The sequence below is a fragment of the Alosa sapidissima genome, chromosome 3 (genome assembly GCF_018492685.1).
Source record: "Alosa sapidissima isolate fAloSap1 chromosome 3, fAloSap1.pri, whole genome shotgun sequence".
NCBI lineage: Eukaryota > Metazoa > Chordata > Actinopteri > Clupeiformes > Clupeidae > Alosa > Alosa sapidissima.
In genome coordinates this window covers 5,980,107-5,994,423 of record NC_055959.1, presented here as the reverse complement: position 1 = coordinate 5,994,423, position 14,317 = coordinate 5,980,107, and the positions used below count along the sequence as shown (strand labels likewise).

At 43.5% G+C, this 14,317-nt stretch overlaps 1 protein-coding gene across 1 annotated transcript in view; it reads left to right on the top strand.

Moving 5' to 3' along the window:
* Positions 1-14,317, top strand: part of gna13b (guanine nucleotide binding protein (G protein), alpha 13b) — a 33,421-nt gene that overhangs the window by 13,312 nt on the left and 5,792 nt on the right. The window contains exon 3 of the mRNA XM_042087102.1: positions 6,941-6,991. Coding sequence (XP_041943036.1) covers positions 6,941-6,991 — 51 coding nt within the window. The remainder of the gene's footprint in view (positions 1-6,940; positions 6,992-14,317) is intronic.

Sequence of the window (14,317 nt, the reverse complement as noted above, 5' to 3'; positions counted from 1 at the left end):
ACAACTTCTCTGCAGGATAAATAGCCTTAGGATTTTTATTCAGTCATTACAATGTTATTGGGATAAGAGTTGCTTTTTTCAGGCTACTTTTTCGATTGTAACCCCTTGTCAATCAATAGTGAAAGTAAATAGCTGTGTAGAACTGTTTTGCCTATGAGACCACGGTGATGATAGTGGAATCCCTGTGTTCTATACATGGTCTCGCATGCAAGCAGATTCCTTTAAATGCGCCGCTGACTGGCAAAATACTGATGCGCTGTTTCAAGTTGCATTGCTTGCTGTTAAAGGGAATGACAGATGTCACTCTCATTGGATGAAAGGATGTTATGCCCAAAACACACCCACAACTGATTAAGAAACAGAAGAACAACCTTTGATAACAAAACCACCCTGAATCTGAACTGGACTCACCCCTAAATGTATAGCTTTTCGCCACTGACCATGCGCTTAAGATCATAAAAATAGGGCCCTTATACTCTATCCATTGAAGTTGTAGGTAAGGCTGAACATTACTGAGCCAGTTGTAAACCCAGTGAGGAGTAAATGAGAGAAAGAAATTTGGGGGGGGGGGGGGGGGGGGGGGTCCTGAGAGGGAGAAAGAAATGGGCTTTAGCACCACAGCAGACACACCACCACTGTATAACTCTACTCAGGAAGTGAAGATCAGGGTGGGGTGAGGGGTTGTGTCATTGTCTCTACCACTTCCCTGACACACACGTACTGTACAAGCATGCACACACACACACACACCACACTTCTATGTTCCATACTGCCGTCATACGACTGACGTGCAAAAGTATCCCCAGACGACGACACTGCCACAATCTAAAATAGGTCAGAGCCTCAGGCTCTTGAGTGGTTGTCCTCGCCATGCAGCTGTTTGTAGCTCAGTCATGCTCTGTGTTTGTTTGTGTGTTGCTCTGCTCCGTCTGTTTCATTCTGCTCCGTTTTGTCTGATACGTGTTCCATCTGTAGCTTTCTCGATTGTGTTTGTTTATGTGTCACCTTTTATCTTCTTGTTTATGTTCTACTTATTGTGACTAGGTGTAGTCTTGTGACCTTTTTGGTTTGTCTCTCCACCAGTGTGTGTGCATGTACTGAATACTCGTGTTGGTGTTTTGTTGTTTCCAGTGGTTTCTACCGACGTAGCCGAGCGAGCCCACAGAGTTCAGACCCCGTCATACGTGCCCACAGAGTTCAGACACCTCATACAGTACATCACCTGATTGGTGGTGAATGGGAACAGGAAGTTATTACTTCTTGTTTTAGATTTAGAGTTGGTATCGGTTGCTATGGTTTCCTCTCTTTTGTTTCTACCTGTCAGGGGCATCCTTAATTTCCCCTCCTCATGTTGGTTTCTGTCCATTTCTTCAAGTGTCAAGTTTCACTGAGCTTAGTAGAGGAAGTAGTCTCCTAGTAGCTTATCCAAGGAAGGAAAATAAGTATGATCGAAAATAAGGAAAAATCCAAAAATATGACCTGTTTTGTTCCCGTCTGTGACTCTTCCTGAGCTTTTGTTGTTGTCCTTTTTCTAAGTTTCCTTTTTTTTGTTTAAATCGGGATACTTGCACTGGTGTGTGTGATGTGTGTTTATTGTTCAGTGGGTTTTATATTTCTTTTATTCTGTGCTTTCGGACACACCCAGCATTGAAAGTGAACGGAGGTCGTGCAGAGAGCACACCGTCCGAGAGACGGGACTTTCCTGTGGTCACGTCATCTCATAAAGCATCACAGTCTGTTATCCTGGACTGTACCATGTTCTGTTCGTGCTTATGACGCGTTGCAGTAGCACAGGTGCATGCTGGGATGGCTGTGGGTATTGACAGTGACACCACCGCGTCCTCTGGTCTCTGAGGGGGAAATGCTGTGGAAGGAAATGGGTGTGTGGTGCTGACTTCGGGGGTCATCTGTCTGGGGCGCACACAACATCCAGTCTCTCTTTCAAACACAGACAAGCACGCGCACACACACACACACACGCAAGCACGCACAGTAATGCACACCCATCCTCATTACCACACACACATACACTCAGTAATGCACACCTAAGTTCATTACCTCTCAAACACACACACAGTTGGGAATGTGCTTTCGATATTGAAATATCAATATCACGTGTCTCCGCTGCAGCCAAATATCAATATTGGTCTGGCACGTGCTAGACTTATGTCAGTGGGCACGGTGCCATCTCGCTGGCCTAGCCTGGTCATGCCCTCTGTTCTCAGAGCGGCTCCTTCGGTGTGGGTGTGTGGGGTCTGCTGCTGCCCACTGACTTCAGTCACCCAGCCAGGCCACCCCGGAGCTCTTCTTGATTTCTCAGAGAGTCATGGAACATTAGGACGGAGCCTTGTTTGCTCTTCCGCTCACTTTAGCCGTTTCCTGCGCAGCCTGTTCCCATTACTCAAGGCTTTTCCTCCCTTCCTCCCTCTCTCTCTCTCTCTCTCTCTCTCTCTCTCTCTCCTCTCTCTCCTCTCTCTCTCTCTCTCTCTCTCTCTCTCTCTCTTCAATTCAAGGTTGCTTTATTAGCATGACTGTAAGTACAGTGTTGCCAAAGCACAATTAAAACTGCATAACAATTAGAACATTGACAGCATTAAGGGAAACAGTAACATGAGAAATTGCGTGTATACCCTCACTTTTTCTCTCTTTTTACACACACACGGGCAGCATACACATTATAATACATTGGATTAAGTACAGACATTCTCTCTCTCTCTCTCTCTCTCTCTCTCTCTCTCTCTCTCTCTCTCTCTCTCTCTCTCTCTCTCTCTCTCTCTCTCTCTCTCTCTCTCTCTCTCTCTCTCTTAGTTTTGTGCTTTGTTTCCTTCTTGTAATATCTGTATTGGCTTTTGTTCTGCTGGACTGTGTCTTTGAGGTCTTTAGGTGTGTGTGAGACTGTGTGTGTGTGTGAGACTGTGTGTGTGTGAACAGGGTGTTTTCTCTGGCTGTTCATTAGACTGGACAGCTGGTGTAGGCGTGGAGCGTGTCCCGGCTTCCCAGGGACGGGAAAAATAAAACAAGTCCACTCGCTCACTCTGGCTCAGCTCGACTTCCAACCGATGAGCCGGCGCACTCGAGGCGATCTCGCCCTCCTCTGACACCCAGCCGGGCCTCCTCCAGGGTCAAAGGTCACAGTAGAGCATGACACCGGTTACATGAACGTACCGTTCCTTTCTGTGCCCAGGGGAACGCAGCATCAGGCGGCAGGCAACAAGTACAATCAGAATCAGAGCTCTTGTTGATCAAATATTTTCCTCACATTCTGCTACACTAGTTGTCCATTCAGTGTATTGGAGTGCGGTCTGCAGTTTCTGTTTCCATTCAGTGTATTGGAGTGCGGTCTGCAGTTTCTGTTTTGTAGACGAGGGAGAGCCGCCATGGTCACCTCGGCAAGCAATCTGCCTGTTTAGTGTCTAGCCAACCCACCGCTCAGGGCTGAGCCTTCAGCGCTACGAGTTGTTTGGTATGGACACTCATGGTCTGTGGTCACTCATGACTGTAACCCTCCTTACACTTGTAAGCCACCTGCCCTAACGGCTATATCATCATCATATCATCAAGGCTACATATGACTATTATGTGAACATTTGGGATTTGCTTCGTGGGAAGAGTTTGTGGTGTGAATTGTCGTGTTAACTCTTAATCTGCTCCAGGTCCTCAGACGGTGAGGTTCTGTCTGCCGTTGACTATACTGCTGCTAATATGGTTATCAGGGTTCCCACGGGTCATGGAATTTCTGAAATATCATGGAATTTTGGAAAGTCAGGGAATTTTATCATTTTTGGGGCAAAGTCATGGAATTGTGTTGTAGCAGTTTAAAATTACCTTGCCAAAATGCACTTAGAACTGGTGTATATCTGGTTAATAGCTTTACTGCTTGCTTCAGTAGCCCATTTGCCCATTTATTCATCTCCCACTCTAAAAGATTTTTGGAATGCTACGAGGCTGCTCTAGAATCTTTGGTCGGTATATTGTACCTTTCATTATGTAGTAAGTCATGGAAATTCAGGTTTTTTGTCCGGGAAAGTCAGGGAATTTTACATTTGACTTTGAGTGGGAACCCTGAGTTATGTATTACAGACTGTGTTGACATTTACATTACATTTATTAATTTAGCAGATACTTTTATCCAAAGCGACTTACATTATGTCAATTACCGGTATATTACAAAGACCATTGTTCCCAGAGCAACTAGGGGTTAAGTGTCTTGCTCATGGGCACAACGGTGGAAGCCTTGAATTGAACTAGAAGCATATTGGATTCCCTCCGTTGGTTGTGTTAGTGTATGTGGTTCAAATAATGTGCATTTGCATTTTTCTCAATTTTAAGTGATGCCATTGTTTTATTCTAAGATCAACGTAACACCAAAATAAATTAATAATTTATGGATCTGTAATAACACTGAAAGGTCAATACACTCTTAACAAACTCTCAATTTCATTTTTGAAAGCGCAGAGGTGTGGGGCGTTGAGTGAAATATTTTGATGGTGATGTCGGAGAAGCCATGATGGAAGGATGTAGGTGGGTGTTTCTGCTGTGTGGTGGCCAAGCAGGCCAGACAGATGTGCAGGTGGCAGGCGGGGCACACAAGGGGACCGATGATGACAGAAGGAGATTCATGACTCATCAGATGTCAGGAAGGAAGACAAAGAGCCCGGCGACACACACACACACACACTCACTCACAGGACCTGTAGAAATTAGCAAGCCGCTTTATGTGCACATAAACACATACACCCACACAAATGCTATGTCTGGACCAATGTAGTAACCACGGCTGACGGTACAAGGTGTTATTGGGTTGTATCTACATTTGATCTCATGTGAGCTCAGTATTAGTGACTTTAAGAGCTTAGCTGAAACAAATTAAAATGTAGAGGAATCCTATAGGACAGGGGTCTCAAACTCAAATGAGCTGGGGGGCCAATTCTGCCAACGTCATCTGATTGGAGGGCCGGCTATTTCTGAAAATGCAATGTTCTTTTTTTCAAATACCACACAAAACTGCAAACAGAAAGTGCAAGTGTTTTTATCTAGTTTTAGACACCTGTGCTAGCAACCTTAGCTTATAAACAAAATAATGATAAAATAAATATTAATACAAATTATAAAATAAATGAAAAACATAAAAACAGGTATGTGTGTGTGTTTCACACCAAATAAAAATATTTCCTCTCATAACTTTTTTAAACCTGGCAAACTAGGCATCAGGGTTAAGAAAGCCATTGCCAACACCATTGGATTTTTATATCAAAATGTCAAAAGGCCATGGCTTGAAAGTGGTCAGAGATAAAGTCCTACTGTAAATGTAAAAATCTTTGAGTAAAACAAAAGTTTATGAAGGGGGTAAATTTACCCATGTAATTTGTCACTGGATGGCAAGCACCTCAAATTATGCACCTTTCAGTAAATACTGGATGAATATATTTAAGCAGGTTTACTTTCCTTTTTTCATATTACCCACATAACAAATTACATAACAAGTTGTGGTTTAGTAATAGATTACTACAATATAGGCCTACAATAATGTATTCTGGTCAAACAGTTCCTATCGCGGGTAATCTGCAGTACCCAGAAGTTCGCATCATATTGCGGGTGACTTTGTAGTTCTTTAGAGCCCTATTTCTACTAGCCCTGCTGTCTGTACCACATCCATTACGGACACTATCACGATTACCACTGCAACCTCCAAGCTATGTTGGGCAGAGGGTCGAAACAAGCATGGTATGCTTAGTGGACACCGTTGTATACACGCACCTCCATTCACAGACGCACCGTGACTATCACTGTCATAGACGATCGATCATAATCTCCAAAAGGATATTCTCCTTCAGAATTAGAATAGGTGAATAACATAGCTTACCTAAGACTTCATCACACGTGAACGTTTTTCAACATTTGGTGTAGGCCTATTTCTGCTTCAATTTCTGCAACACTGGCCTGCATCGCTTCTGCGTCATTATGCACGTCTTTGTGTTTCTCGCGTGTAATACAAGTATTTCCTGAAAACTTTGCGCAGCGATTTTGGGTTTGAATCAAGCTCTGGATGTCTTGCACATAGTGGAGCAGAGTAGGCCTACAAATGAGATGTCACCGTACCTGGATCTATCTTCTATTTTAATCAGTATCGTTGTTTTGTCGCAATTAATAGCCTCAAGGGCCGGATTACATTATTATTTTGTCATACGTCGCGGGCCGGAATTGGCCCGCGACGTATGAGGTCTACTCATACGTCAAGCAGGTCTACTTATTAAAGTGTGTGGGTGTTTTTAAGTAGTTTTCTTGTTTGTGTGTGTGTGCGTCTGCGTGCATGTGCGCATGCGTGCATGTGCATGTTCATGTTTTGCTCTGGGGCGAGTTAGTTGGAATGGCTTGGGAACTTGGCTGTAATTGTGGTGTTTGCTAATAGAGGCCCATGTTCTCTTGATGGGCAGCGATAAACAATTCATGCGTGAATACTGTTTATGTTGCTCATCTGGATTCAGCACTCACTCTCTCTTCTTTCTCTTTCTCTTTCTCTCTCCCCCGCATCCATTCGTCTGTGTCTGGGTCCCTGTCTCACCGTTTTCCTGTCCAATTTTTTTCAAAATGTTGTCATGTTTTTTTCTCTTCTTATTTTTTCTTTTCTTTAGGTTTTCGGTCACTATGTTATTGCAGTTGTCTTGTCCTCTCTCTATATCTCTCTCTCCCTCTCTCTCTCTCCCTCTCTTTCTCTCTCTCTCCCTCCCTCCCTCTCTCTTGATTCTTCCATGTCCTCTCTCAGTTTCACTGTAAGAAAAACAAACATGCAGACAGGCATTCAGACACACATTTTGTGTTTGACCTCGCTTGTTGGTATAATATTTTATGGGGATGGAGGATTATTTTAAGTGGATATATTTGCCTTGGAACTGCATCTCTAACATCGTTCCTCTCATTCTCCTTTTTTTTTTGCTCTCAGGGTGAATCAGTGAAGTATTTCCTGGACAACTTGGAAAAACTGGGAATGCCGGTAAGTGTCACCATCTCAAGACTATTTCAGGCGTGTCTTGCAGGAACACAAACACATTAAAATATGTCTATTTCCATGTACACCTGCATAGTGCATACATAGACTCATCAGTGATGAGGGTTATATAGAGGGTTATATAGATTGGTACTGGCACTGTATATGCACACAGTGTAAAACTTCAAACACATATGCTCACAACACACATGCACACATTCACACCAGGAGTGATGCACATGCAAATACACGCACACGCACACACACACACACACACACACACGCCTGGAGTAGGGCTGATGCAGCTGTCCTAGCAGTGTCCTGTTGTTGATGCAGACAAACTGCTCTATTCCTGTGTGTGTGTGTGTGTGTGTGTGTGTGTGTGTGGGACTCATCCCCACAGGGAATCTTAGGGGCGTCCATCGCCCCAGTTTCCCTCTACTCACATTTGTTGTTGTTGTTTAAAGCTGGGGGGGATTTTTGATGTTGTACTTTTGCAACATCAACCTAATTGCTTTTGCATGAAGCCACATCATTAATGAGTTGTCGGGGGTCAATTTTTTGTTTGCATGTCACATGACCAGAACACAAGGTCAAAGGTCATCACACAAACGTGTTAACTTAACGTTAACTCTTTAGTTTCAATAAGAGATGCATCGCAAAGCTGCGGTGTCTAGATACACAGACTAGATGAGATATGGTTAGATAAGCAGTGGTTAGATGCCCCTGTCCCCTCCGGGTCATGTAATGGCACGTTCAGGGATCATCCAGGAGTCATTCTAGGCAAGGCATCTTCAGTGCCTCTTCCACAGATCCAAGTGCTTCTCTGCATAGATTAAGTAAACAATGATGACCTGTGAATGGCAGAGATATGCCAGCCACTTCTGCTGAGCTGTAGCCCAAGTTGTGCCTTTTCTTAAAGGGTGTGGGGATCATTACTGAGGAGCATCATTTGCAGTGGCAAGATTGCATCAGACAAGATGCAACCAGAGGCTTTGTTGCTGAACCATCAAGAGTGATGTATCACAGGGGTCACTCATTTCATTCTCTCCACATTCCATGAAAGCACAGGAAGATATATGGTTGAAGAGAAAGTGTAAATTCGAGAAAATTTTGTTATACATAAAAATGAAATTCTTTATTCATCTGTCTCTTTTAAAGACATGGTCACAAGACAAAAGCCACTATTTTGTTTGTTTGTTTGTTTTTCCATCAAGTCACTAAAAGACATCATTATTCAGATTGTTAGATTTAAAATCAGATTGTCTTAATAATGTGATCAAATCCTGATGTCAGGTTATTCAGTAAGATTAGATTCAACTTTATTGGCATGGCACAAGTATAATACCAGTGTAGCGAAATACAGTTTTACATCTACCCAGTTGTGCAAAAGTAGATAAAGTAGCGTTGAGGCCATATCTACAGGATATCTAAATAGTTGGTCATATATCATAGATATTAAATAGCAAGTGCCAACACACAACTGATAAATGGCAAACATATGAACATTACAACACAGGTAAAGATTTCCTTCTTGAGTTTAAGGTCAAAGCCTGTAACTCTGTCATCAGAATTCAGATCAGATGCCTGTGTTATTTCCCCTGTAGCATCATCTCTTCCTGAGAGGGAGAAGGGGAAACTACTATGTGGTGGATTGGTTGATTGGCAGGTGGTTGACACCAGACTGATGACCAAGTTGGGGGGCGCACACACACACACACACACACACACACACACACACACTAACACCCACACACATTCGCTGGGTGTGGCTCAGCAACTGCTGTCGGCGCTGAGGACCAGCTTAAAGAGGAACTGAAACCAATGGGTTGGGCGTCATCGACACAGAAACAAATCACTAACCTCTAGCCTCTCACGCACGGGATATTCCTCACCTCTCTCTTACACTCACACATGTGCTCTCTCTCTCTCTCTCTCTCTCTCTCTCTCTCTCTCTCTCTCTCTCTCTCTCTCTCTCTCTCTCTCTCTCTCTCTCTCTCTCTCTCTCTCTCTCTCTCTCTCTCTCTCTCATACACACACACAAACCTACTCAGCAAGGAAGAATACTATGCTATGAGTCCCCTGTCCCATTACCCAGCCACAGCCAGCCATCAGGCATTGCAGAGATGATATCATAAAAAAATATTTTTCTCTTCTGTTTTTCCCTCAGGAAATTTGTTAGTTAAGGTGGTGGCTGGCTATGTATATATGAAGAGTTCAGATGCAAAACCCTCTACATTTGTCTGATCACTGATCACATTTTTTTCGCTATTTACGGTAGCCTTTAACCTAATAACCTAATAAAATCCTATTTTTCGCAGAAGCCTGAACGTTACCCTTGATTGTATCATGTGGACGTCGGACTTTAAAAACCAAATACTTTTGGTGATGTGATGACATCATAAAAGCCTTTAAATTTAGCATTTGACTGGTGCTGCTTTAGTAATTTGCGATCTATTGAGATTCAGGAAAACGACGATAAAATAAATAAATGAATATAATTTTTTTTTTTTATTATATCATTAAAATAATGATGACAAAAAGTTCTTCCGTTCAAATATAACCTATGGCTAATTCACTCCAGCTCCAACTCTTAGCTAGTCTAACTCTTAGCATTGTTTGTGCCACATTTATAGCAATATTATACAATATTATTTTATAGCATAATATTAAGTTGGTATAAACAGCCTTCATTGCTTTGGAAATGGAAGCATTTCAATGACATGATGCTAGCTAGACATTTTCTGTTTGCAATTAAAAGTGAATTATGAGCCTGGTAGCCTAGCCTATCTGAGTGGAATGCGTTTCAGTCAGACCACTCTTTATATTCTTGTCCTTTTTCCAAATTACAGTTAGTGTAGCCTAAGTGCCCTTTCACAGTTTATAAATGGTCAGTAGTGCGAACCGGATAACTCCTAAATCTCCTCTAGCCTCATTTTTGTTGCCTTCATGATTTCCTTAAAGTTTCCTATATCGAAAAGGACATATCAATTATCAACAATAACAAGCAGCGTGGAACTTTCCTCTCTCTCTCTCTCTCTCTTTCTCTCTCTCTCTCTCTCTCTCTCTCTCTCTCTCTCTCTCTCTCTCTCTCTCTCTCTCGTGCATGCTAAATGGAGTAGCATAACATTGAAATTAGATCTGCTGCATAGTGGAAATTGAGAGGTCCCAAAAAGTATCATCCTTGCAAGTAACATGCTGTTGCTGCATTTTGACATTGTAAACGTTCGGAAGAGTGAAAAACAGTTTGAACTTCTCACATTTATTGGCTAAATATTGGTGCCCCCTCTGCCCCTTGGTGCCCTACGTGAAGCGCCTGGTAGTAGCAGCGGAACTGCAGGAAGATGATCCAGTGCAAGATGAGTAACGTGTAGGTTGCTCACACACACACAATACACCCCCCCTCCCTCACACCAACCTTAAGTTTCTTCATCATTTTAACCATAAGTTTCTTGAGAACTTTTACCATCAGTTTCTCGAACGTTCACAGTAGAAGCACCAGCATTCCATAACTACTAGAACTGCCGTAAGTGGCCATTTTGCCCCCTAGATTTCAAACTCTGTATTTTCCTTTGCCTTATGTGTAAGTGTCATGAAAACCATTTAAAACGGAAATGTAGACAGTAATTGGGCACTCAGTGCTTACTTGCAGTATGTGTCTGTGTACTTCCTCCTGGAATGGAGTTGAACTTTGCCTTAAATGGTAAAGATTCTTGGACCATGTAAGTTTACTATTAAAAGTTAAAAGTTGTTGCAACTGGTCTGATAGTTGTAAAAAAGAAAGTTTATATTCATAATTTCAACACTGCACAACTAAATGTGTGTAGGCATCTGTTCCTGCCTCCAGCACAATCATTACTTTAAGCCCTATATGCACAGGATTAAGGTGTTGTATATGGTCATCTACTTGATGGTTTGTGGCACCAACTAATATATATATATATATATATATATATATATATATATATATATATATAATTCCTAAGCTGTAAAGTGCTGCGGGAAACACTGAATTCATTGCTGTTGTGTTGGAGGCCTGACTGGTGCTGTGAGTGTGAGTGTGAGCACTGCTGAGTCATGATCCCTGTGATGGTGAGTCGGGAGGTCTTGAGTGCTCAGGCCTGCTGCTGGAAGTGGATCTGCAGACTGCAGGGATCCTTGCTGAAGTGTGGTAGAGCCTCTGTATGGAGTCACAGCTCAATTGCATCATTTAACCTCACTGCTCTCAGCGCCACCTCTTACTGTTAACAAACACATGCTCAGTCTAGATTTCCGTGCATGCTTCCGATGGCAATTGCTTGTTTACACGCGCACACACACACAGTGTGAAGTAGCTTTGAAGAGTACAGGCTAGTGCCAACGCTATCTTTCTTCAGAGTTTTCTCCCTTTCTCTCTCTGTCCATCTGTCCTTCCTTTTCCTTCCCCTGGTATTCTGTTTGTGAAAGAGGAAGTAAGCCCTGGCTGCTCTCTCCTTCTACGGGCCCTTTTCCCCACTCTTCTGATCCTGTCCCCTCCCTCAATGCCCCACCTCACTGTGTGTGTCTGTGTGTGTTTATGGTACACACCTGATGACCGAGATCGCTCCCAAACCCTCTGCCTACTCGTGCGCGTGCGTGCGTGCGTGTGTCACAGGCATCTTGGCTCATGGTGGTGGCCTGTACGCCTGTCTCCTACTCGGGTTTGCTGATACACAGGAGTAGCACATAGCATAACAGGAGTAACACTGGGCGCTGGAGCTAATACACAGGAGTAGCACATAGCATAACAGGAGTAACACTGGGCGCTGGAGCTAATACACAGGAGTAGCACATAGCATAACAGGAGTAACACTGGGCGCTGGAGCTAATACACAGGAGTAGCACATAGCATAACAGGAGTAACACTGGGCGCTGGAGCACTCTGGGCTTCTCCCTGGGACAATTTTCCTAGAGGGGAACTAGGAAGTAGATGTGGTTAGAGTGCACAATCTAAATCACACACACACCCACGTGTGTGTGTGTGTGTGTGTGTGTGTGTGTAAGGATATCCTCTCCCCTTAGACCCTTAAGCCTTATGGCTCTAAGTGCTGGAAACTTGCTGGGCAGCCCTCAGCCTTGCTGATGTGGGTGGGCTTGGCATTCAGCCAATCAGCGTCAGCAATGGCTTTTCCATTCTGCTCACTCACCTGTGATGTCATCCTGTCTGGTATTCCAGGAATGCACCTACAGCCCTCTATTTCTATTCAACTTCTCACTATATTTCTCTCTCTCTTTCTCTCACTTTCTTTTCTCTCTCTCTCTCCCTGTTTTCACTCACTTTCTCAGTCTCTCCATCTCTTACTCTCCCTCTTTCTTTTCTGTCCCATTCCCTCTCTCTGTGTCTCTCTCACTTTCTTTCTCATCACTCTATTTTCCCCATCCCTCTCCTGCCTCCAGTCCTGTTCTTGATCTTTTTTTCCTTTTCGGAGTCACACGGGCCCAACTGCCGCTGACCGTCCCCCAGGGAGCCACAAACCTGCAACCTACGGCCTTTCTGCCAGTGACCTTCCTCCTCCTCTCTCACCACCCACGCAAACAATCTGCCCCTAGTCAGGGGGCTGCTATTTCAACTATGCAGAGAATGGGGCATTCCCTCCTGTTTACAAAACCATATGCTCCCCTGCGTGCAAACTCTGCTGCTTCTTCAGTACTTGTGTGTGTGTGTGTGTGTGTGTGTGACTCATCAAGCACTACTTCTTTTGTAAGTGAGTCCCAGCTGTGTGTGTGTCGCAGTGGGAGTTTTTCAGTGCATTTGTGTCATTCTTTTGCCTCCGCAGGCACATCTGAGGGACACACACACATACACACATTCAGAGACAGACATACATACACACAGACATACAAACATGGTAAAAATAGTGCCATGTGGGGGAAGTGAGCATTTTTGTGTTTTGGGTATGAGCCAGTGATGCTGGGGTGCTTCAGATTTTTTCAGAATGATATTCCATTGGTACAGCAACACCAGTTATCAACATTTATTAGTCTAACATTATGATTTTAATACAGTCGCACATTTCTGTACTCTGATAGCATTCCCTCAGAAGTTCACAAGATGACACAAGACCTTGTTCTTGCGTCACACAGCGGAAATTGGAAAAGAAGTCAGAGTTGAGAGCAAATTTACTGTGCCAAGATGGGCATGATACTCCCAGTATTTACAAAATGTTGTCACTTTATATGTGGTAAATAAATGAGTTACACTGTAACTTATCACAGAACTGAACCACAACTGTAATGTGAAGAATCCAAATAATATATTGTGAGCCAGATATGGTGACCGTATGGTACTGCCTCTGTGGTGACCGTATGGTACTGCCTCTGTGGTGACCGTATGGTACTGCCTCTGTGGTGACCGTATGGTACTGCCTCTGTGGTGACCGTATGGTGCTGCCTCTGTGGTGACGCTCATCCCTACTTTCCCTCCCCCATATTTTTCTTGGCTTGGACCAATTCAGGGAAGGAGAGTCATTTGCAGTCATCTGACTCAACTCCGTTTGAACGTGCCCATGAGTATCTAGCCGCGAACTTTCTTTCCATACAGTTGAGTGAAGGATATCAGATATTGTAGATACTGAAGTTGCTCTTGATGGTAAATCCGTACTGAAAACATTACCATCTGGTTAGAAATGTTATGGAAAATATTTCAAGGATTGTTGTCGACTTGTCTGAATACCTTCCTGATTTGGATGGGTGTGTAGGTTTTAAATTCTAAATCGATAACTTTGGCATTGCTTGCAAATTCTTACCTGTTGGCCTCCCTCAGTGGGATCAGGCCCCGGCAGCAAGGCCGATCTGAGCCAGTCTTGTCCATGCCAGCAATATGCAGCGCTCTGGGAAGAGCCGACGGGGTCATAGGTCGTGGGGAAGAGATCCATCTGCTCCACCGGCATGATCTCCATTTGCTGTAAACCCACCTCACCATCAGGTCATCAGGCGTGCGTTCTGTCCTTCCTGTTCTGCTTGGGCACAGACACTGTGGCGACACTGATGAGGCTCATGGTATTGTATTAGTGTGTAGGAGGCCCACTCCCAAGCCTTCACTTTAAGGCTCTTTATACCTGTTATATAGATTTTCTACAGTTTTTTTTTTTTTTTTACATCTATGTATTTTTATATTATTTGTATCTGTGAACTACTCTATGTGGTTGTACAACAACTTGCCCCTTGGGTATAAATAAAGTGTTTTGAATGAACAAATGAATGAATTCCTTATAGCTAGCAGGTTTGCATGCTATGCAAAAGGAAGGCTGTGTGGGTGTGGGGGAGGGGGCTTATGACTACTGACGTAATGTGTGATATGAAGAGCTTTGTTTG